At 33.0% G+C, this 25116-nt stretch overlaps 4 protein-coding genes across 4 annotated transcripts; 3 read left to right on the plus strand and 1 right to left on the minus strand.

Annotated features, from left to right (window-relative positions):
- Window positions 1-1393: 1393 nt before the first annotated feature.
- Window positions 1394-9101, plus strand: LOC132283014 (uncharacterized). The gene is made up of 6 exons (XM_059784883.1): window positions 1394-1515; window positions 1629-1731; window positions 5387-5658; window positions 6724-6814; window positions 8724-8790; window positions 8880-9101. Exons 2-6 carry the CDS (start codon window positions 1658-1660, stop codon window positions 8931-8933), a joined length of 558 nt encoding a protein of 185 aa, XP_059640866.1. The 5' UTR covers window positions 1394-1515; window positions 1629-1657; the 3' UTR covers window positions 8934-9101.
- Window positions 9102-9294: 193 nt separating this feature from the next.
- On the plus strand, window positions 9295-11380 carry LOC132283013 (26.5 kDa heat shock protein, mitochondrial). The gene is made up of 2 exons (XM_059784882.1): window positions 9295-10257; window positions 10462-11380. Exons 1-2 carry the CDS (start codon window positions 9936-9938, stop codon window positions 10866-10868), a joined length of 729 nt encoding a protein of 242 aa, XP_059640865.1. The 5' UTR covers window positions 9295-9935; the 3' UTR covers window positions 10869-11380.
- A 2282-nt stretch (window positions 11381-13662) lies between these two features.
- Window positions 13663-14121, plus strand: LOC132281614 (EPIDERMAL PATTERNING FACTOR-like protein 8). Its single transcript, XM_059783309.1, has 2 exons — window positions 13663-13735; window positions 13880-14121. Exons 1-2 carry the CDS (start codon window positions 13663-13665, stop codon window positions 14119-14121), a joined length of 315 nt encoding a protein of 104 aa, XP_059639292.1.
- A 3065-nt stretch (window positions 14122-17186) lies between these two features.
- Window positions 17187-20803, minus strand: LOC132283415 (G-type lectin S-receptor-like serine/threonine-protein kinase SD2-5). The gene is made up of 2 exons (XM_059785358.1): window positions 20598-20803; window positions 17187-19954 (listed from the first exon to the last, which is right to left on the minus strand). The coding sequence occupies exon 2, from the start codon at window positions 19918-19920 to the stop codon at window positions 17473-17475; it is 2448 nt and encodes an 815-aa protein (XP_059641341.1). The 5' UTR covers window positions 19921-19954; window positions 20598-20803; the 3' UTR covers window positions 17187-17472.
- Window positions 20804-25116: the final 4313 nt, after the last annotated feature.

The following is a 25116-nucleotide window of genomic DNA, read 5'->3' on the forward strand; positions in this document are numbered from 1 at the left end:
AAAAATGGACAATATAATAAAAGGCTTAGTTTCTTCAATCTTTTGTAATATCAATGATCACTCTTGCACTTTATACTTTACAAGTATGTGTAGATACATACAAATTTAAGTTTAAGATAAATTAAAAAGAGAAGTTAATGTATCAATAAACAAAGGACAACTCCAATTGTGTAGCACACAGATTTGGCATTCTCTCATTCAATGTATTAAGAAATCTTATAAGATGTGTTCTGCGGCTTGAAATTTGAACATTGGAAGTAGAATTAGTAAAATTTGAAAAAATATTGATTCAATTTTTTTAGACTTCTTTTTTTTTTTCAAATTTTACAAAATTCAATTTTAAGTCTCCAATTCCATGCAACCGAATACATCTATAAAAAAATATAAATTGTACTCTCAACATGGCATGCATGCACCCGAGTCTCAACGGTAAAACCCCCTTTTAATTTCAAGCCTAACTAAGTTGACCAGACTAAATGCAATGAACATAGAAATCTCTCCATCTATGTGTAATCTGCAGACATTTTTAAGTAAATTTTGGAATGCAAGAGGCGGGAGGAGAGAGTGAGGACGAGGAAAATTCAAAGAAGAAATGGAGTAAGAAGGGGCTTCCTAGAGAATCCCAACTTACCATAACTGAGGGCATTTTTACACCATTTGAAGTCCAGATTCATCCTTTTCTATGTCTACAATTACAATTGAAAATGAGATTATTATTATTTTATTATTTTAAATATTTAGTTATTTTCAAAATATAAATAAACATAAAGTGAAATGTTGAACACAAAACATTTCAATTGTTTTGCGTTTTTCGCAACTTAATTATCATTTGCAAGTTCAATATGATTTTGTTATCTCCAAAATTTAGAATTTAATTATTATTTAAAAATTTAAGAATGCAAAATAAGTTATTCCTTCTTTCTTGAAATAAAAACACTGTGACCCGTAAAAATGAACACTTATTTTAGAACAGAAAAAAGTAATAAGTGTTTGAGAGAGAAAGTAATAAGATGCTTAATCAAGTTGTTAGCCTAATGGTTAAATTTCCTTTGTGAATGTTAATATTTATCTTTATTATTTTTATAATGTAAAAAGAAAAATTTAGTACAATTATTTACAAGCATTCGCTTGTATATTTTTGTTGCCTTTTTCTTTGTAATTTAACATTTGTACTCCATTTTATTACTTTAGTTTCTATTTCTATTTGATCAACATCAAAAGAATAATATTTGAAGAAAAATTAACATCGAGATTCAATAGTAGATTGTAAACACATTTTAATATTATTTGTGGAGTGTTAGAGGATTTTTACAGAATAATTGTTTAATTTAATTTAATTTATTTTAATATTGTTAAAAAATAGTAAATAAATATACTAGCAGTCTCTAAAATTCCCAATATATATAATTTTTCACTTCTGCTCATTAATTACAAAAAGAAAAAGGCAAAGGTATTCAAGTTCGGAAGGCGATCGATTTCAGGAAGGAGATCGAAAGCAATGGCGGAGGCTCTCAGGTCCCTCTCTCTCTCTCTACATATATATGATTGTATAAATATCAGATGCATTTATATATATATATCTGTATACGTCTCGGTCTGAGTTTGATTATTGCATAAATGAATCACAGGGCTCTATGATCTTTCCTTCCTGGATTCGATGTTTCTCGCGAGAGCACTGTTAGATATCAGATCTATTACAGCTTGGTTCGTTCACATAGCCGCATCGATGGGGTAAGTATATTATCAATTTGATTGTAGACATGTATCCATTTATCATTTTGGCAACATTGATAATTAATGTTCATCTTGGATCGATTTGGAAATATATTTGTGGATATGTAACTTGCGAGTGAGCTTCTTCTGATTTGGATTAGCCCTTTTTTTATTTGGCGGGGTAAAGATTGATGGTTTTTGAATTTATGCGCCACACTGTTCTGGTATCTAGATTTTTATACGAAATTGTTGATTGTGTATCTGTTGAGTGGATTTTGTTTTTTCAGGTCATAAATAATGAAAATTTCAATGTCATTGGAATTGGCAGTGTAAATGCCATTTGTTGAGTTAAGTGATGATTAAGTGAGTAATTTATCTTCTGGGTTTAGCTTAATTTGTTTGTCTGACCATAGGTGTTTGATGAAGAGTATTTGGAAAATGTTGAAAAATGTTTGAAACCTTGGCTTTGATAGCTGGTATTATCAATTCCAACACAATAATAGCATTTAAAAAAATTGTTTATCATTTAGAAAGAATTTATTTGCACATTTACGTCCATATATGATGATAATTTCCGGGATTAATAAATAGTAGTATGAATGAAGGTTACTTTTTATTACTTCATTAGGAATGGGTCATTATCCGGTGTGGTCTCAATTAACTAAGGTAATGGTAGGGATTGACTGAACACAGAGTGATTGCTCTTAGGATCCGAATTCATTTTCTCCTGCTTGACAGGCTGAGCACTATACTAGTGCGCAAAGCAATGGCCCATACAGAACTTCATTATGAATTGAAGGAAAATCTGTTATACAAAGTCCAAGTTACCTAGGCATCTAAAATGCTGGTATTTTTCTTCCTAAAATTTTGAAGAATTACATAAAAAAGATGTTTAGCAACAGATATGATACTTAGGTTGCTGACAAAAGATGAAATGCTTAGGTCTGATAACAGATGGAATGCATAGGTTGACTACATATTTTAGGACTTAGGAAGTCAGGTTGCCTAAGATCATCCAACTATAATTCTTGCCCTAAATAATCTTTGATTTCTATTACGTCATATAACAATTTAATTTATCTCATACATATTTTCCTGGGGGTGTACCTAAGCAGTTAATAGTTCCACTTGCCAATTTTCTTCTTGATTTTGGGTGGACGTTCACAGTGACCATAAGTGGAACTAAAACAAGAAGCGATCTACTTTGAGCAGCAGATCACCTTGTGTGAATGTCTAGTAGTTAGGTGCATCTCTAAAATCTGGGGGGATATTGGTGTCACTAACATATGCACCTGTTAGTTTTTGTGAGAACTACTTGGGATCCCTTTTTTTTTTTTTTTTTTTTGAATGAGTTGACTCTTTATCTTGATTCATATATGAATATTGCTATTCATATTTATACTTTTTAAATTTTTGCAAGTTATGGAATAAAATCCATGTACTGATCTTATTAAATTTCCTTTGATTAACTTCATACTTATTCTTTCACTTTTCCTTTTTTATTATCTCGCTTTAATTCTTTGAGTTATCACCTCTATAGTTGTGCCTTCTCTACTGATCATTGATGTTAATGGATGCTTATGCTTGTTTCCTAGTGTCAGTATATTCTATTTCCTGAAAGTGTAGTGACTATTATCCAACGCTCTAATATTTCAGAGTGTACGGTCATAACTAGACCTAGAGAGGGGGTAAATAGGTCTTGTCAATATTAATTTGAAATTTAAATCCCTTTTAATTTTCCTGCTATTTATGGCTTATTCAATTTACCAATTATCTAACATTCACAGAATCTAACAAATACAAGAGTTTATAAAGAGAGTAGAAACACCAAATTTTTACAAATCTAAGCCCTAAACCCTAAACAGAAAAAACCACAAGACCTATTCTGGCCATGAACAATCTACTATAAGAAAAAGAGGTTACAGTTTAAGCTACAGGACTCAAATTCCACGAATCCCTTAGTAACTCCCAACTCAAGACTTATGTAAGATCACCCCTGATCCTTTTGCTGATTCGTCAACAGACTTGCTTCTCACGAACTCTGTTTCTCCATGAATTGTTCAACACGTCTACTCTTGATCGGTTTACTTGTGTTGACTTTTCTGAACACCTTCTAGTTGATCTTTCTCATTTACATACACCAATTAAGCTATGGACATCCTAGATTGACATAACAAGGATTGGTCTCTCTAAAATTGTAGATTCTCTCTTCTCTCACATAGAGACTCATAAGTCTCGCTCTAGACTGATTATAACTTGGTATTTATAGTCAATATAGAAAAGAGCCTAAGCCTGCGCTCATTACAGCATTTTCTCGAAAATGATCATCACTTTATGCGGATCCCAAAGGAGACCCATGCTATAAGGTAGATTGAATCTTCTAAAAGTCTGATTAGAGAGAGTTCCAAAACTATATGTCTGAAGGGTTCGGCTGACTGACACCTTCTGGAGTTCCATCGATTGAACGAGACACACTGGATTCTATAACAATTTTCTGGAAAATCATTCGATCCATCCATCCATCAGTTGAGGCTTACTGGGCAGCCTTCGATTGATCGACCCATCAATCGAGTTGTTCTGTTTCTAATAAAACTTGACTTTTAAAACTTTTCAGAATCTCTCAATGTCAAAGCTTATTTTTGAGAAACATACTTAGGAAATAATTTTGAGTCTCTCAAGATCAAATCTAGATCACTTTAGGGTTTCTAAGGTCAATTTACCTTTGCCCTAAGTATGTGACTGAGGATCCGAATATCACGCCATGATTTTCACAAATCTTTATCTCCAATATTTTCAACTGTTATAACCCAACGACTCAAGACACTTTGACATGTTACAGCCCACGATTTGCGTAGGAATTTGCCAAGACATGACACATTCTTTGCATTTTCTTCTTTCAATTTTTTTTTTTTTTTCCCTTTTCTTTTTAGTGCTCTATACGTTATACTCCTTATTTTAAAATGCTCAGATTTATTAACTTCCTCTGTAGTAGTACCTTAAAAAGTTGAAAAATCAATAATTATTCTACTTTTGTGAATTAAGGCCGTGTCATCCATAAAAGACAAATAATGCGGGGTGTATTCCTGAATATGCCTCATAAGTCATCCGCTCTGGATCAAAGTAATAATGGCTTTATGTTGATCCTCAATGCGAGGCTGCTGTTGGCAGTTTATCCCTTTGTGGGAATCCTACAAGATCTTTTCTTCTTGAAAGGTGGCTTCTTAAACTTGCAAGTTATGAAATAACACCCCTTCCTCTCTCTCGCTCATACAAACCATTTTCCTTCATTACATTTTTTTCTTCTTAATTGATTATTCTTTAACATCTGTCCTCTGCAAAGTAGTCTCCGCAGCCATCTTTCACACTGTAACATGTTTATGCTGATTCTTACATGTTTCCTTCTTCTTGCTGCTGACCCTTCAGATGTCGCATCCACGTAGTTATCAGTTATCACAAAATTTCTTCTTCTTTTCTTATTAAATAGGTTGTCTTGTAAGTCCCCATTTGAAAGGTTTTGAAATCCTTGTCCTTTGTTTCTCTCTCTGGTTTCAGAAGGTGATTGCTTGAATTGTGTGATTCTGTGGGAATTGATTATTTTGTATCTAGTTGCAACACCATCAGTTATTTGGTCACACATGATTCCTTACAGAACTAGATATTTGTAACAGAGCAGTGGTTGCCATACCAAGCCCAAATTGATTACCTCAATTGATGAGCCATTGAAAGGACAAAAGTTTCAAAAAAAAGGACTTAAGCTTCAAGGCCGGACAGTGTCAAAACCTGGCACATCAGACGACTTTTGGACGACCAGCACATGTGAAATGGACAACAGTGCAGTTCAGTCACGGGGAAGCATTTCGTCAATCAGCACTTCAAACCAGAACCAGACTATTGATCTGCATGGTGCTAACAGTGTGAAGATGCCTTCTGAATTTGTAAATAACGGTAAGTTCTTTTTTATTCTTGTATGTTTACTGACCTTACTAGGCGTTTAGAATGTCCATGTATCTGACTGATTGTGTACATAGAAGCTTAAAGCAGTTAGTGACTTTCAGTTGGAGGGGTCTCTATAGGAACCCATCTGGTACTTTTTAAGAGGAGAATGTTTCTTTCTAATGACTACCTTTCTGTTTATTTTGGAGCTGTTTCTGTGCTTTTTGTTTGGGCTTTATTTTCTTTTGTTGGGGTGGGGGTTGATGGACTCCAATAAAATTTAGCAGGTGGTCAAATTTATTCAATTTCTTAATAATCATTATCATTTTTGACTGCTGGATCTTCTTTGGACATTGACTAATGCATGCTGGTATGAGGAAGAGGGATGGAAAAGGGAAAGTGCGTCCCCTCCATTTCTATGTTTTTGCACTAAAAAAGAAATCTTCATTTAACTTGTAAGAGAATATTAATCATTTAATGCCACTTTCCTCCTCAACCAAACAAATACACAGAAAATTCCTTCCATTTCTTAAGTATATGTCATTTCCTCCCTCATGCCAAACATTTAAACAATAAGGTGGTACACAGTGCATGTGATTTAACCTTGTGCTGTATTACATGGACTCTTCTATCCTTCTTAATGACCTGTATCACCACATCATAACCTGGGTATAGGAATGAGATATATGTTAGACGCATGAAACCAATTCGGTTTGATTATCTACATGTGAAGACTTTTTCAGAGTCCATGTAACATAGACAAAAATTAGATCGTTCTTTTTTTTTTTTTCCCTTCCCCCTTCCGGTTGTGGAGTGGAGTGAAAGAAACTTGGTTTGAAGGGGGAAGAAATGATTGGCGTCATCAATTTTTCATAATATTGCATAAACTACGAGTTGAACTCTGTTTCTGGTTGTTACTGTTTTACATTTGGTTGTGCAAAAATAGACAGTAGACACATTAGGGGTTAGAGACCAAAGGCAGAGGACAAACCTTGTCTTCTGACCTGCTGTGAAATGTTACCACTTTCGTTCTTCTTCCTTTATATCTTTAGCTTATTTTGAATGTTTTGATTGCAGGTCTTCTTTTGTGGAACCAAACTAGGCAGCAGTGGGTAGGAAATAAAAGGCCTGAGAATCGGGCACAACAGCTTCGTGAACCTAAGATAAGGTGAGTTGCTTTGATAGTTTTGAATTGGTCAAAGTGAAAATTGCCCATGATCTGGACATGTTCCAGCATAACCACTCACTATCCATCTATAAATCAAATATGCAAATCTACCGGTCACAACATCATCGAGGCGTAAATTATAATAATAGAATTACAATCATCAAAGTGACCTGCGTGATACTTGATTTGACACATTCTGGTTTGGGGCATGGGAGGATGTCTTAAGTTGAAAAAGAGTTTTTCTTCTCATATGTTCAATCAAATTTGTGAAGAAACTGGAGTGGGTTAGGCTTGGGGAACAGAAGACTAAAATTTAGGGTAAACTGCAAAAAACCCTCCTAAACTGTTACGTTTTTTCAGATGGACCCCTGAATGTACTTAAGGACATGAAGTTAGGTTACCATTAATAGAAACATGAAATTACGAAAATATGCAATTTTTAAATGTCGATGTTTTGCTAATTTCTATTTTACAATATGCACATCCAATAAATTAATGGCAAGTTTATGTGATTCTGAAAATGAAAATCTGCCCAGCCATGACTTGCTCATTTAAGAATAATCCAGTCTTTATGCATATTCTTCTCCTCCATTAATAAACCTCATATATACACATATATATCGATCTGAAGTATAGGACATCGTTATAGTCGTAAGACTGCATAAATTCTTGATCAGATTAACTTGACAAATTTCAAGCTTTCCTGAAAATTGGAAGCCCTGAACATCATAGATTTACTTCACAAGTGAGATGTCTTCATCTAATCCACTATGGGTTTTGTCCATATATAGTAGGATATATGTATCTATGTTTGAGTACGCATGTTGAGTGTGATGGGTCAAATTCCTAAACAGATGGACACTACTAAATATTTATATTATTTTCTAGAGTAAAATAATTTCTTTATATAAATAACTAACATAGTTTCCAATATAGGAATTTTACTCATTTTGAAGCAATGATGTGATAAAAATAAATTAAAAGCTGAATTAGTGGATATGTTTTTTTCCAAAAGTGCCAGATACATATCTCATACCTGTGTCTTAGAATTGTGTTCTGACATGGTTACTTCAAATGCTTTTGAAGAGTCTATGCACACACACACATGCTAAGTTACGGTGTCGGGTGATTTTGGTGGCTATGATTGGGAGTGGTTATTGTGGATGTTGAAGTTGTGATGTGGCCATTGTGAGGATCAGTTCTGATAGTTTCCTTACAAGGTAGTCATGGTATAGAATTGAGAAGATCTGTATGATCAAGAAATATCAAGGGCTAGGTGTCTCTAACTTAGGCTCAGAAATGACTCCATGGGCATGCCCAAGTCAGAAATAGTATTTTCTTCGGTAAAGCTGTTCCACTTTTAGGTCAAGAAATGGTTGATGGGTTGGGTTTCTATGGATTTAAAGGGTATAATAGTCATATTAGTCTTGTGCAATGCACGTGACTAAATTCCGTTAGTTTTTATATTGTTAGTATGATGGCAAGAGGACTATTTGCCAAAATTTGAATTGATTAGGGGTTTATTTTGCCAAAAAATTAGTTCTGGGAGTTGGATAGAAAAAAAATATTCTCAGTGGTGTCTATGCAGTTACCGTAAAATTTATAGCCTATTTTTTTGTCAGTCCATTTGATTTTTTTAAATGGAATTATTTTGATCTATTTGTTTGGAGTTTGGACTCCTATAAAATTTTGTTTCAATCTTTGGGTAGTCATCTTTAAATATATTTTTATAATTCTAAATTTTTTTTTCGATATGACATACTGTGAATTGGAACTCACAAGGCTTCCACAATTTATTGTTAACATGAGAGGCGTTCGGGTAGTTTTTTTTTTTTTTTCTTCTGCATTCCTACTGTGTTCAGTCAAACACTGATGGTGTTTCCAAGGTAAAAAATTTCTGGCTTTGCAGTTGGAATGCAACCTATGAGGGTTTGCTTGGGAGCAGCAAGCCATTTTCCCAGCCTGTACCCCTTTGTGTAAGTTTTGCACCTGCAAGATATTGGTTTTGACTCTTTCGATCTCATTGTTTGATGACATGTTCTGCTCATTTATTTGGAATGAACAGGAAATGGTGGATTTTCTGGTCGACGTCTGGGAGCAGGAAGGGATGTACGATTGAGAAAACAGAAGCAGGAGGTTTTGATGGTTGGTTAGATATTAGAATCCGCCAACACTGTTGTAGAATCAACTTGCTTCAATAGCAGAAACTCAATTGAAAAGAGGACATTTTGTATATTAATTGTAACATTAATATCGCCTGCCTATGCTGATCTTTTTCACTCTACAAGCCTTTTTAGACATGCCACTTGTATGTATGTCAGTATATTAAATTAAAAAAAAAAAAAAAAAAAAAAAAAAAAAAAACTGAGCCTCTGCTTTTCTACCCAGCAGGTCGTTTCTCAGGATTTCTGAATATTGCTTCAGAACATATCGGAAAAGTTTACCAGAGAGTAGAAAATGGTTAATAGGTTGGTTATTCTTCTGTTTTGTCTTTTATATATACTTGGTTTAGGTGAATTAATGAGTTAACCAATTATGTGGAAAGGAAAAAAATAAAAAAATACTATGGTGGTTGTTGGTTAGGAAAGAATTAGAGATAAGCTTAGCATTTGTCATTATTTTCAGATTATGTGATTGTTGTCGATCTTTAAAGATAAGTATGCTCTTAGCAAATGGTCTCAAATCTTTTGAGCTAACTAGAGCAGATATACTATGTTTCTAGTTTCAACTGAGCATGGACAATACGTTGACCATCCATTAGATGCGTGTGTATTGATGGGCTTGGACAAGGCTCATAAGGAAGTGGTCAAGTAACTCTAAGAATAAAAAAATAAAAATTACTCAGCTTAAATAAAGTGAATTTTATAAAAAAGAAAAAAGAAAAGTGAAATTCCCTCTGGATTACTCGCTAAGAATCCGTAGTATGGTTAAGGAACAAGCAAGAAGGTTCTGGTGCTCGTATGGGCCGTGACATGACACCCCCTCCTAGAGACATCTCTTACTGTGCAAAAGCCAACACCTCCAACCTCTTTAAAAATCTCTAATAATACTCTCTCTCTCTCTCACTCATAATAGAAAAAAATACAGCTTCTGTAATCTCTCTCTAAAAGCTTCTCCGGCTATGGCTTTAGTTCGTTTGGCTATGAAGAATGTGCAACAGAGGGTGGTCTCACCTTCTTCATGTTCTCTGTTGTCCCAAAGTTTTAGTGAGAGGAGTCTGAGTGCAGCACACAAACAGAGGTGGGGATCTGAACTTGTGAAGAGTCTGTCGACAACAACCGAGAAGACAACGCAACAACTGCAAGCTGAGGGTGCCAAATCATCAGACAACCGGGAGGTCTCGGTGTCTGAGGGTGCCAAAAAATCCAAGCTGTTTCCCAGTAGGAAAGGCAGGAAGGGACTCTGGAGGAACAACGACCCTCAGCTTGTTCCTTCTCTCCATGGTACAAATTCAACTCTCTCTATGTATAGTTTGTCCATCTCTAGTTGGAAATATTACATACTTCCCTCTTTAAGTCCCAACTCCAACTATGTTTAAAAGTGTAAGAAATTCACCATCGCTTGTCACTTAGTAGCCTCGGATGGTTGCAAACTTTGTATGTTTGTTTTCAAACTAAAATAAATTTTGATAATTCCGTTTGTTGTAGAATTCATTCCTTCAGGGCTTGGAGATGCAATCGTGCAAGCAACCCATAACATGACCAGGCTTCTGGAGAAGTTGGCGCCTTCGCGCCTCCTTGGCCGATTCAAAGAAAAAGATGAGTGCTACATGATGAAGTTTGAGGTGCCGGGTATCTCGAAAGAGGACATAAAGATCACGGTTGTAGATGGTGTGTTGACAATAGTAGGAGAGCACAAGGAAGAGGAGGAAGAAGGGTCTGATGACGAGTTTTGGTCGGCTAGAACCTATGGTTTCTATAACACAAGTATTATACTTCCCGAGGATGCAAAGGTGGATGAAATTAAAGCTGAAATGAAGGATGGTGTGCTGTTGATTACCATACCCAAAAGTGAGGAGAAGAAAAAAGATGTGAAGGAGGTTCAAGTTCAGTGATGTCATTAATTCAATTCTCTATGTAACGAGGCTGCGTTTTGTTGTTTCTTGTGTTTTCATAAGGTACTTTCCCTTTGTTTGGAGTTCAAATGGAAATAAGAGCATGTTTTTGTGATGCTTTTAGGTACTTGTGAATCTGTGTAATGAATGTATAGTTGCAATCTGGTGCGGGCCGATAAGATCATGTTTTTCTGGCCAATTTGGTATGATTACAGAACGATTATGGAAGATGGAGAAATTGGTTTCTAGTCTTCAAGGACTAGGAAATGATTTTTTTAAAAAAAATGAAATTAAGTTTCCGAGGGTGTGAATACTTGAAATTTTGACTGTGACTTGGGCCCAGTGTAAGGCCCTTATACCCGAAACAACAAATTTTTTTTTTTTTTTTTTTTTTGGGGGGGTAAATCAACGGGCTTTTAGGTTAGTTTGGGCCGGGCTTCTTTTGGGTGCCTTTTGTGGCTTATTTGGTCTCTGGGCCTTTTTTGATGGACCTCTTCTGAAATGTTAGATGCGACAATGCCCACAATAGGCCATATTGGCCTATGCGCCTCATCTCCAGACTCTTCAGATGGGTAACTTGGTTATTTTTCACATATATATATATATATATATATATAAGTGTACACTTATTTACAGAAGAGCATCACATGGAGGAAATTTTCATATATTATTCATTAATATGCTTTTAACATTTCAACCACAATAAGTGATTTAGTTAATTGGATTCATAATTTATTTATTTTCAAAAGTTTCATTTGAGGGTATTTTTGCCGAGTAATTGAACCATAATATTATTTATTTATATTGGGTAAAACCTTTATGTAGGGTGGAGTTTGGTTTGTCTGAAAATAGGAAGTGGTCCGAAAAGACAATTGAAACATGTCTGTTTTATACGGATATGACGCCATGCTTTTGAACAGTTATAAGCACAGAGTTGGTGGACTGCAAAGTCTTATCATCTTGTACCAAGACTTTGACGTGTATTTATAATTAATTAAGGAAGATATATGCATTCTCTGAGAGTCGGACACACACATATATAGTCACATGAATATGAATATATATCTCTCCTGTGAAATCTGAACCGTCGGTGTCAATTAACTTTCTTGTCATTTATCGTACTGACAATGGATTCCTATTTAAGATTCTTTTATGAAGAAACAAGTGATACTTGTCGTTGGATTCTTCTGAAGCTTGCAAGTCTCCAAACCTGTAGAAAAATACTCCATACACACTCTTTAAATACTCTGTACCCCATCTCCTAAGGTGGCTCATTGATAGGGTGAATTTAATTCTGTGACTAAAACAGCTAGAATATTTGATGACACATTGTTAAAAGTCACCCATTAGCGGTGGTCTCCGTTAATTAAAAAAAATTACTATAGTTGTATCAAATAAATAATTTCAAGGAGGTTAAAAAAACAGGAGCTGTGTTACGTTAAGGCGATTGTGGTTTGATACTTTATTTTCATCTTTTAATAGTGATATCGTCATTGAAGGTGACTCTGAACCACAGTCAGCTCCTCTTCAACTACAAATGATACTGGGCTCCTCTCGAATGGTGAATATCATTCCAACTCCGTCGTGGTCCAACCGCTAAACACAATAATATATATATTGGTTCACATTAGAAGTTAAACCATGGTCCACCAAAGATAATGATTCAAATCGATCGTGCACTTTCTATGTGACACCCTCATTTTGAAATTCACACACACACCAAATTAAAGACTTTCTTGAGAATTGAAGCTTAATATAATATATATATGTATAAATATATATATATATATATATTCCAAGGAAAATAACTCAGTTCCCAAGTCTATTCAAACAGAACTGTACTGAAAACACACAGTTAACAAAACCCTAACCTTTTCAACTGTTAACAACAGTTCATGCTAAAAAGAAAAAGCAATGTGAACCTCTAAAATGAATCCTTCAACAATATCATTGGGAACCTATAAAATTTGTCATATTTGCATTATATATATATATATATATATATATATATGTATGTAAAGCCTATCAGATAATAACTCAGAGTGTGAGTGAGCATGCATTTAAGCATTTTTGTCAAGATATAGTACATCTTAAGTTTTGACTCCTGTCATTCTCTTACTCTTTCAAACAGATGTTTAAGTTGGTATTCAGCAGCACAGATAACACCAACCATTCATATAATAACATTCACTTGTTTCTAGCTGGAATCAATATTCAATCGCAGAGATAGGACATCTCAACTGAGTAATATTTATTGAGAAAACTATACATTATTTATTTTTATTTTATTAATTTTATTTTTTTACCGTAGATTATTACAAAACACCAACTTCAATTTTGTTGCAGTCTGATCCTAAGGGTAATTTGGTAATTTCAGGAGTCTATAGGATAGTCAAGTCCTCCATTAGCTAGCTACTCAATCGAGGACATCACATACTCAGTTTAGTCCTTCACTGAAAACCTAAAGTCAGTGCAACATTTTCCCAAAAGTAGAAAGTGAATATAAATTTTCCTTTTGTTTGTGTGTGATGCATTTAATTAGTGAAATAGCTCACTGGTTCAGACTACTGTCTCTTTTTCTTGGAAACAGTTTTTAACCTTGTCTCCAAATATATATACTTATATATCTCCACCTTTTCTAAGCACTCAAGTCCATCAAAACTAATTTTCTTCTCCTCCTCCCTCCTCCTTTCACAACATCCCTTTCTTCTACTGCCACATTTATATATACATCAAAAGTTCCATATATATATATATATATATATAATATATATATATCAGTTTTCATTCACTTATGGCTCCATCAAGAAACAATATAATCACAGTGATTCTCATCTTTTCTCTCATATTTCTACCTTCCAAATCAGGTAATTAAGACCAAATCATTTCACTAGACTTTTGTAGAACTTTTCAGTTTCTATATATACAAAAATTATATATGCATGCATTTAAGCATATGCATGTTTTGTCTATTTTACTAATTGCTATGAACAATAATATTATATATGCAGATTTAGTAGTTCAGTCGAAGTACTTATCAACAAGTGAGATTGTGCAGCAAATGAAAATGGTGTTGGGTTCAAGACCTCCAGCTTGCGTGAACAAGTGCATGAATTGTAGGCCTTGTTTGGCTACTCTAGTTATTCCTCCACACCAAAAGAAGGGCTTTAGAGAATCATCTCATGGAGAGGAGGATAACTATTATCTCCTCTCATGGAAGTGCAAATGTGGAGAAAAGTTTTATAAACCATGATCGATGCCATAACGTACATATACATATATATGCGTCATGCATGCTGTCTCTATGTATATCATTTATAGCTAGATAGAAGATCATGACTCATGAGATGATAACATATATATGTGTTATGCTCTCGCTATATATAGATCATTATAATTAGCTAATTAAGAGATTATGCAGGTTACAGTTAATTGTAATGTTAAGTTTCCCTCTCTTGATCTCCTTATTCTCTATGATGGTACTTATTTATTTATAATGACCACACGCATTATGAAAATTTATTGCTAGTTAATTCATCGAATATTATTTCACACTTGAATACGGTGATCGAATTAAAAGGAAATCTCGGATTATAATTCTGCCAAATCTCTTAATTCAAGAATGTATGTAGTTCGAGTGGTTAAACAGTATAAGAAGTAATCTGTAAGTCAGTGAGACACTAATCAGCTAGACTTTATTTTAATCCATGGTTTATGTACTGAAATTAATGGATCATGTAATTTCTTTTATTATTTATTTATTTTTGTTTTTTTCAAAGTTCCTATGTTATAGTCATGGAAGTATTATCGTGAAGAGAATCATTTCCCAACAATTAAAGCATCGTATACCACACAGAGAGGCTTGTGGTCAAAATGTTTCTTTTATGTTGACACAGTTCAAGTGATTAAACATTTGAGATAATAATTATGAAAGTCGGTGTGACACTAATCAGCTTAAACTTAGAAAGATAATCATTTTCTAACAATGAAGCATAACCACTGCCCTTACCTAAAGTGGTTGACCTCCATGGGGTTCAAGTCCGAGTATTTTTCTAGTAAAATACATGTATCGTACTCATATAAAAACAATAAGGGCAAATTTCATCCCTTCACTTCCAATTTTTGGCACAAAATCTCCCTACAATTTTTTTTTTAATAACTTAAACCTCCTCCCCCTACAGAGGTTTTTAAGTCAAAAAAAAATTTGTGAAGGGATTTTGTGCCAAAAATTGAAAGTGGAGGGGGTTTAATGCAATTTGCCCTAAAACAATAATGCATTGTACTTCTTTCAACATTTAAGTGAAAAGACCTTTCTCTCCCTCCTTTACCAAAATTAAGATGGTCAAAAGATAATAAATAGCACCAAACATGGAGATGTCATTTGTAAAGTTGAATTAAAAAGCAGCAGAGTGATGCTTTGGAAGGTCAATAGAACTGTTGGGGCAGCTGTACTGGAGTTACAGAGTAGAAGACAAATACCAAAAGTACACCGACTTGTCCCATGCTATTTGTACCCTTTGGTCAAGCATCTACCTATGCGTTTGGTTTTGCAAAATCTTTTCAATCACTAGGAAACAAAGAAAGCAAAAACACGAGTGTTTTTGGTTACATGAGATTGGAGCATTGGAGTCGGAGTTTGAAAAATTTTTGGTTTAATTTTTTTCATTATTTTTTTAAAAATTTTATCAATTTTAATTTTAAAATTCTAATTTCTTACAACTGAATACACCGTGATCTAATTGAAATAAGCTAACCTGGTTTTTACTCTGAGGATGAACTAGTCCAGGCTTGTTTGGTTCTCAATTTGGCTGATGGGTTGACAGCAGGAAATGCTTCTTCAGGTACTATATTGTTTCTGGTTCAATAGTAATAAAAGAAATGTTTCTTTTTTCTTTTTCTTTTTTTATCTGGAAATGTTTCTTAGAGACTGTAAATAGTTAACTAAAAACTGAAATCAAATCAGAAAGGAAAACAAAACTTCAAATTATCAGTACAGTGCTAAAGCTTGATTAAAAAAAAAAAAATTATTGACTGAATGAAAATATGTCCTGGACAATTTAATCAAACAAAGAATGTACACCTTTTGGCCCTTTCTAGAGCCCGAATAAAATAACAGCAACTGATAAATGATGATGTTGGTGATCATATGCATTAACATTGACCATTTGGGGAAGTTTTTGACTGGAATCAAGGTTCTTTCGCGACCGATAACATCGAATCAAGGCTCGTTCGCGACCGGTATCGAATCACGCTGATAACAACTTAAAATGTTGCAGATAGTATGAGGAAGTTTTTGACTGCAAACATGTAACAAAGAGTGCTGGAAGAGCAACATGGGCCAGGTTTTATTTGTCCACTCTTCACAGCCTGTCTCCATGGACTCAAATGGTTGAATTCCAATGAGATTTTTGACTGGCATGTTTGGGCTGACCAATGGGTATATAATGAGTACCCTTATGATCCTTGCTCCAAAATCAGTATTGGTTGAGGAATCAGAAACAGTTGGAATTGTAATGACTCTCTTCTTGGCAATTGGTTTAGCAGAGGTTCAGATCTTGGCAGGTAATGGAACATAGCCCAGTCCTTGATCCTTCTGAACTTAATGCTGTGTTCGGTAGGAAGGAAATAAAATGTGTGAAAAGAAAATAGGAAAGAATGAGCAAACTTCTTTTGTTTGGTAGAGATATATAAGGAAAGAAAAGAGAATAGGAAGATGACCCATCCTTCTTCCTTTACAAATTTTCATTCATCTTTCTTCCTTTACAAATTTTCATCCACCAAAAAATGGGCCGAAGAAAGGAGGGAAGACAACTAGACTATTACAGAATTTTTAAATTAAATACTATCATAAGTTATAGAAAAAAACAATTAAAATTTTCTCTTTCCTTCTCTCCTAAGGAAGATAAAAAATTATGAGTTCATTCTTTTCTCTTCTATCCAACCGAACAAAAAGAAAGAAATACACTATCTCTTTCTTAGGGATATCTCATCCATCATTTCTTTTCTCCCTTCCATCTGATTTTTTTCTTTCCTACGGAACCGAGCATAAAATTGGAAGAGGGATCAATTACACAAGACTTTCCATGTCTTAGTCATATATTTAAATATGAGAACAGCATTTGCAAACTGGAAGTTCTAATTTCCAATTTCTTGGACAATTTGTTTGGATGTCATAGAGAGTAGAGGAATAGGAAAAGTACTTGTGAACTCTGACAGAAATTAATCATGTGAAAGTAAATAGTCATGAGATTTCACCCTCCAAATAGACAATACTATACTCCTAGCATTTGAAGAACGCCCAAATTTGAAAACTCGTGATCCATGTAAACATAAGCTCATTAGAAATCCCAAAAAGAAGAATAAAATCTTTAAAAGCTTCAGTTTCTTTTTCAGTGGCAACTGAAGCTGATCTTTTGATTCTAAACACAATCAACTGAATATACAAAGGTGCTACACCTATAAAATATCCAGAATACATGATCTATATATCACAAAAATTAATATTTATGGCTCAAAAATGTAAAGAGAGGCTAAGAATGATACATTTCATCCAATGGAAGTTCAGACCCTGTAAGTACATCTTTGTCCTCAACATCTGCTTCTATCATCTTGGACCTGATAGCCGAACATCTGACACGAATGTATCACTATTGCAATTAGTCAATGCTGAAGTGCTTTCTTCACTGCTAGATTTAAAGAAACCTGAATAAAGACGTGAAGTCGTCTTGGAGAAAGTTGGGGGATCAGGTATAGGACAAAGGCCTTCAAGCATTTGGACCACCCTAGTCATTGGTGGTCTCGAGTACATATCATCCTGAATACACCATATGGCAACTTTCATTGCAATGATAACCCTTTCATCGTTTACATCGATGTTGAGTTTCGAATCAAGGATTTCTGTCAGTTTTCCTTCTTGCATCATCTTGAAGGCATAAGAGGGAAAATGGGCTTTCTCTGAAGTATCCTCTGGGTTGTAATTCTTCCTTCCCCCAATGATCTCAAGCAAGACCAAACCAAAGCTGTACACATCACTCTTATCCGAGATGGCATAGTTTGTGATCCACTCTGGTGCAAGGTAACCCCTTGTACCCCTTACTGCTGTGAATACATGACTTTGTTCCCGTGTCATTAGCTTTGCTAAACCAAAATCTGAAACTTTGGCCAGGAAATTATCATCAAGGAGAATATTTTCAGGTTTTATATCACAGTGGACAATCTTTGCATCACACTCCTCATGGAGATATGCCAATCCTTTTGCTGTGCCCAATGCAATATTGAATCTTGTTTCCCAATCCAACACATGATCCTCGCCATACCCAATGTAATTGTTATTCCTGAATATCCATCTATCTAGAGACCCTTTCCCCATGTACTCATAAACAAGGAGCCGGTGAGACCCCTCAGAACAGAAGCCTTTGAGCTTGACCAGATGGATATGATGGATACTACCTATGATGCTAACTTCAGCTCTAAACTCTTTCTTCCCCTGCCCAATGTTTTCCAATTTCTTGACAGCCACTTGGATCCCATCTGGAAGCGCCCCTTGGTAGACCGAGCCAAACCCGCCTTGGCCAAGCTTCACAGAGAAGTTTTTAGTTGCATTACAAAGATCATTATAACTGAAACGTACAGGCATCCCAGAAACATTATCAAGGAAATTGTCCTCTTCCAAGGCCTCTTCAGACGAATCCTGAAATTTCTTATTCGTCTTGCAGAATCGCAATCCTAGAAAAATGAGACCAGCAATAGCTAGTACAGTAGCAACAGCTATAGTCACAGTCACTATAACTAGGACATGCTTGGTTTTCCCTCCCTTTTCTCTATCAATAGAGTTTTTGATAAACGCAACGAAGGCAGTAGCATTTTGTTCAGCACGTCGTAAACTTCCTATCTGGTCAAACAAAAAGCACCTGCCTGAACTGTTATTGTAGAACAGAGCAAGGCATGAGCAATTGCTAAGGCAGGCTTCTTTGCAATCATTCAGACTGAGACTCAAATGGGGTGTAGCAAACCCAATTGAAAAATAATCAAGTCTATCTCCAACATATAAAAGCTCTAATGAACTCCTTGAGCTATCACAGGCTAAGTTGATCAGTGGTTTGCAATTAGGAAGAGAGCCGAGAGTGGATGGGCATTGGCAGCGGTTGTCAAAGCTACACACCTTGTATGGGTCACAAGGCTCCGGTGTACTGCAGTAACTTTGTGGTATTTTCATTTGCTCGGCATTTGATGATCTTCCCTTTTGAAGATCAAAGAACGAGATTGTCCCATCTGTGCCTAAAACGGCAGCCCATGTGGAATTCTGCTCGTTTTGTTCGGTGAAGTTAAACTGCCAAACTAACGTTCTGCTTTGGTCATAAAAATTCCATGAATTGGCAACTAGAGATGCAGAGGATACTTTGCCATTTGTTTTGTATACGGTTTTCCGGGTATCATTTGTCATGGACCAATACAGTTGTGCAGTTCGATATCCTGCATACAAAACCAAATCACCTGACTTGAATTCAAGAAAATGAAACAAGTTAGTGTGGTAGGGAAAACTTTTAAGTCTCATCCCTTCAATAAATTCCTGGCCAGATAAAAGGGTGTCAGTAGGATGGCTAAAACTCTGCCAAAGAATTTCTCTGCCACGGCCAAGCACTACTAAATTCCCCGAGTCCCACAATTCCATAGCTGTAACTCCTTTTCCTGCTGTATCTGTAGACCAAACCACGCCTGTTGCATTTTGCAAGTAAACATTTCCATTTTCATCAAAGACAAACTTGTCACTTTTTCTAACCAACAACTGTCTATTGGCGGTCCAAACATCTCTATAACTGCTCAAATGCTTGACAACTAGTACAAACGATTCTTCCTCCAAACCAGGGAAGAAGCCCAAAGCGAATATCGAGTTGTTAGATAGCAAAAACCATCCTTCTTTGTCAATCCAGTTCATCTGAGACCCTCCAAACCCCGGAGGAATCTGCCCAATGTATTGAGTACCGGCTATGCAAAGTTCAAACGCAAGGAGGAGATAAAAACAGAATGAAGTAATGGAATGGAATCTACCCATAGTCTCCAAAGCAGCAGCCACTGACAGAATTCAGCTAAAATAGCCCAAAATTTGTGTCAGAATTAGAAATTTTCGTTAAGATAGCCAGAAAATATTAATACCCACAATTTTTTCCCCCTTAGTTCGGATATATTCGATTAATTGCAGAAGGAAAACAATGGAAGCACAGTTACAAGGAGAGGGACTTCTAGTTATTGTCCAACCAAAAAAAAGGAATTTTCAGTAAAAAAAATTGAATGAAGTGATTGATTTGGAAAAAACAAAACACACACACACCTTCTCGATAACAATTTCAAGAAAAGATTTCTATATTCAAAAAGTAAAGTAAGATGATCACTAAATTAAAGAAAATCAGCCAATAAACAGTACAGATTTGAACTAGTTCAGTGAAAAGCAATACATCAACTACATGAACTACATCCATATTCATGAATTGAGGAAAGCAGAAAAAGAAAACAGATACGAGCTCTTTCTCATGTATTTAAACCAAATAAAATGAAAAACAAAGTGACAGAAACAAGCTAATACGAGGGAAATTCTTAAAATAATTGATGGGTTCTTTTGTCTGTCATTGGAGATAGCATTACCAGATCATATGCAAAAAAGTTATCGTTTGGCTACTAATTTAGGGCAAAATTAACAAGACAGTGAAAACAGACTACAGAGAAGTAACTCACCTCATTTCGTCATTTTTTTTGCAGAAGAAACAAGTGAATTGCAGATATGGGTTCATAGCTATCTCCTCTGGATGTGTAGAGAGAGAGAGAAAAAGAGAGAGAGAGATTTTCGATGAATATGGCCGGGTTCACTCTTTTTGACGAGTGAAGCAACAGAGATGAAGACTTTGGAAGACTTGAATGAGTTGGCTTTGTCTTTTGGTTTGGAGAAAGGAAGGGGTAAGTTGCGACGTGCGTATTTATTTAAATGACACTGTTTCAATGTTTCAACTACGGATGAAAAGTCCATTTCATCCTCACGAAAGCTTCCATGAGATGATTCGGAGTGCAAATAATATCAACAAAACAATTTTTTCACTCGATCCATTTTAAACTTTGAGCTGCAAATATATATATATATATATTTTTTTTTTCTTTTCAAAATCAAATTGCTTTATTGTCATTCAAAAGCGCTCTTTGGTTTGACGAAGTTAAAATAAAAATGAGTGAATGAAAGGAAAATAGATGCATTTGATTAGTATAAATAAAATTTACAATAGTTATAAAAAACTATCATTTCATGATTTGGAACGTATGAAACATATTAGAAAAGAAAATTATTAAAAAAAAGAAAAAAAAGAATCATGTTCATTTTTGTAGAAATTTTTACGGAAAAGTGGTGGTCACAAATCAGATTGAAAAGATATAAGACAAATTATAAATTTAAAGAATTTTTTTTTTTTTAATTTGTTGTCAAGTTTTTAATCAATTATTGAAAAAATCTCATAATAGAGAAAATGTTGCTTATCAATTATTTAAAAAATTAAAAATATAGAAAAGGAATTGAAAAAATTCATAACAAATAAAATGTAACATAGTGATTTGTTTTATAAAAAAATCTGAACTTTGTATGGAATAGAAAGGTAGCAGAAATCTAATTAAAAATCTTAATTTTGCACTTATAATTTTTTATTCTTCTTCTTCTTCCGTTGAAAACTCTAGAGGCAAAACAATAGCAGCTCTATAAGCAAAACAGAGAAAATAAGATAAATAAAAAATTTAAAAATTTTAACTTACTTAAAAATATAAAATCTGAACAACAATTATAAAGAGGAAATGAGCAGATATAATAGATGTAAAGTACAGAATAAAAAATAAATAAAATACTTTCATTATATTTTTGAAAAAATAAAAATAAAAAATCACAATGCAAACTAAATTTACAAGATCAACCAACCATTGTTGTCACCAATCAAACATTAAAAAAAATAATAAAAAAATAAAATACTTTCATGGTGTTTCGGAGAAAGAAAAAAGAAAAAAAAAAAAAAAAAAACTAAGGAAGAAAAACATAATCCTAATGAACTTACCAGATGAAGCATGTACGATTGTCTTCTGAGAGAAAATTCTGAACACCAATAACAAAGAAAAAAGGATCCGATATTGTAAAGGTAAAATACAAAATAATAAATAAATAAAATACTTTAATGATACTTTTGAAATAATAAAAAACAAATCACAATGCAAACTAAATTTATAATTTCAACTTACCATTGTTATCACCAACCAAATATAAAACACACAATAAAAAAATAAAATACTTTCATGATACTTCTGAAATCCTATCTAACTTATCAGATCAAGTACGTTGCCGCTTTGTGAGAAAAATAATCTAAACACCAATTACAAAGAGAAATGGGCAAATATAAAGACGTAAAAGTAAAACATATAATAAAAAATCAATTTCTTCTTTCCAATTTTATTTTCTTATTCAATACTAATTCTATTAATAGAATTTTGAATTTAAGTATATTCTATCTCTAGACATTTTAATTAATTAATTTATTTATTTATACTGCATTTTAGTTTCTATGTCTAGACTTTTTAATTTTTTTATAAAACCAAATATTATTTATTTCAATACATACATAGAAACATAACTTTCCTTAACTCTTACCAAACATGCATTATTTTTTAATTCTATTTCTTCATACTAAAATTAAAATTAGTAGAAGAATTTTTACCAAACACGTGTTATCATTTCTACATATAAGTTGGTAATGATTAATTTTCAATTAAACAATTACCTATTTTATTTTAAGGGAGGGTATTCCACTTTTTTACGTTTGCACTACGTTCTTATACGAAATGACAATTACATCATTAACTTTATAAATAAATAATTATTACTTTTCAAATGACACAACTATCCTTTTAGATTTTCTTTCCTTATCTGTAATCTTTAATACATTAGATCTCTTTTGGTAAGATAATAATAATAAAAAAATAATAATATTTTGTTTCGAGAAGCAAAAAATTTTTTATGTTGAATAAATTCTCTTTTGACCAGACCCAAAAAAAATAATAACCTTAAAAAAAATTCTCTCTTTTTACATAAAAAAAAACCAATATATATATATATATATATATATATATATATATATATATATATATATTTATTTATTTATTTATTTATTGAAGAAATTATCTCTTTTGTCAGGATCAAAGTAAAAAAGTACGAAAAAGAGGATTAAAAAAATATATATCTCTGTTGAATAAATTATCTCTTTTGATAATACCCAAAAATATATATATATATTTCTATTGAATATATTTTTTTTTTGACAAAAAAAAAAAATAAAGTTACTTCTTTTAACAAGACAAAAAAAATAAAAAATAAATAACTTTGTTGAATAAATTATTTGTTTTGATTGCACCAAAAAAAATAATAATAATAATCTCTTTTGATTGCCAAAAATAAAAGGAAAAATTATATTTTGGTGACCAAAATTAAACATAATTGCTATATAGTGACCTTAAATTTAAGAAAAGGTGAATAGTGACCAATTTTAAAACTTAATTGATATTAAGTGACCATTTGATGGTTTATTACCTAAATAGCCTTCTTATAATATATTATTATATAAGTAGACAAATTTACTCTTTACATTAACCTAAATAAACACTTACTTAAATTGACTAACAAAAAGATAACAGATTATTAGGGTGAGTCTCTGAAGAGAAGATCAAGATGGGAGAGAACTGATGATGGATATTATACATCATTTTCTTCAAGATTCTAAGAGACATGACGAGAAAATTGTAAATTTTCTTCTTATTCATTATTTTCAAGGTATAGTTATTATATTTTACGAGTTGATTTGTCTGAGAGATCTTCCTTAAGATATAAGATTGTAATTTTTAGGAATTTTTAATACTACTTAGTTATAGTTCAAGAAATAATGACTATTGTTGATTAATTTCATAATTTTACTAACTGTTAAAGGGTGTTTCAAAAGTATGATTTGCCACTGTAAATGTTATGAGCGTTCATGTTGGAGAGCCTTGAAAAATAAATAAAGATTGGAAAAGAGATAATGTTGATAAAGAAATTTTAATTTTTTAAATTGGTAAATTGTAAACTAAAAAGGAAAATATTAGATGGTTGAGAGCCTTGAAAAATGAATAAAGGGTGAAAAAAATATAATGTTGGTAAAGAAATCTTAATTTTTTAAATTGGTAAATTATAAACTAAAAAGGAAAAAAAGAAAACGTTGGATTAGAGAGAGAGAGAGAGTAGGAGGATGATGAATTTAATGACTTATTATTTATATTGGATGGCAATTTTGTCATCTAAAATTTATTTTTAAAATGTTTATTAAACTTTTAAGTGTTTTTGACCAAATTATCCTTAAATAGTCACTTAATATCAATTAAGTTTCAAGATTGGTCACTATTCACCTTTTCTTGACTTTAAAGTCACTATATAGCAATTATGTTTAATTTTGGTCACCAAAATATAATTTTCCCAAAATAAAATTATCATTTTGAGAGGATCTCCCAAAAGAAAAGAGTTGGATGAAGGGTAGTTATGGCATTATCAAATAAAGGCATAATGCCTTAATGAATTCAATGACCTTCTCACTTTAAAAGAAAAAGATAAATGGAGTGCAAATAGAGAAAAGTGGAGTGCGAATATCGTCTTCCTATTTTAATTGGTAACTTATTTTAGTTCTTTTAGCCTTGAAGAATTTCAGGTGTGATAAGATTTATTTTAATTGGTAACTTATTTTATTATTTGGTATATTATTTTATTTAAAAGTTTTTTTTTTTGTTTATTAATATAATGGTTTAGTTTACAATAAGGTAAAGATTAATTTTCAAATAAATAATTACCTATTTTATTTTAATTGATAACGTATTTTATTATTTAGTAAATTATTTTATTAAACAATTACCTATTTTATCTATTTTATTTTAGTTGATAACTTGTTTTATTATTTATATATTTTTAATGATGATTTAAAATTCTTGACGTCGCTGTATTTTTAATAATAGTATAGAGCCCTAAAAATTACACTTAACTTACCTTCAAAAAATAATTTGTTGTTTAGTTTATTAAAGAAATAAATTTATTTCAAGTTAAATTCAATTCTTTGCTCTTGCTTGTGTTTCTCCATTCTAAAATAGTGATGGTATTGTTATGAAAATAAATAATGGAATTGATTCCGAAGCTTGGTTATTTCAAGTGCAGGTTGAG

The sequence above is a fragment of the Cornus florida genome, unplaced genomic scaffold (genome assembly GCF_030987335.1).
Source record: "Cornus florida cultivar Cherokee Brave unplaced genomic scaffold, ASM3098733v1 CherokeeBrave_3.0.0_Hap2_Chr11, whole genome shotgun sequence".
Taxonomy (NCBI): domain Eukaryota; kingdom Viridiplantae; phylum Streptophyta; class Magnoliopsida; order Cornales; family Cornaceae; genus Cornus; species Cornus florida.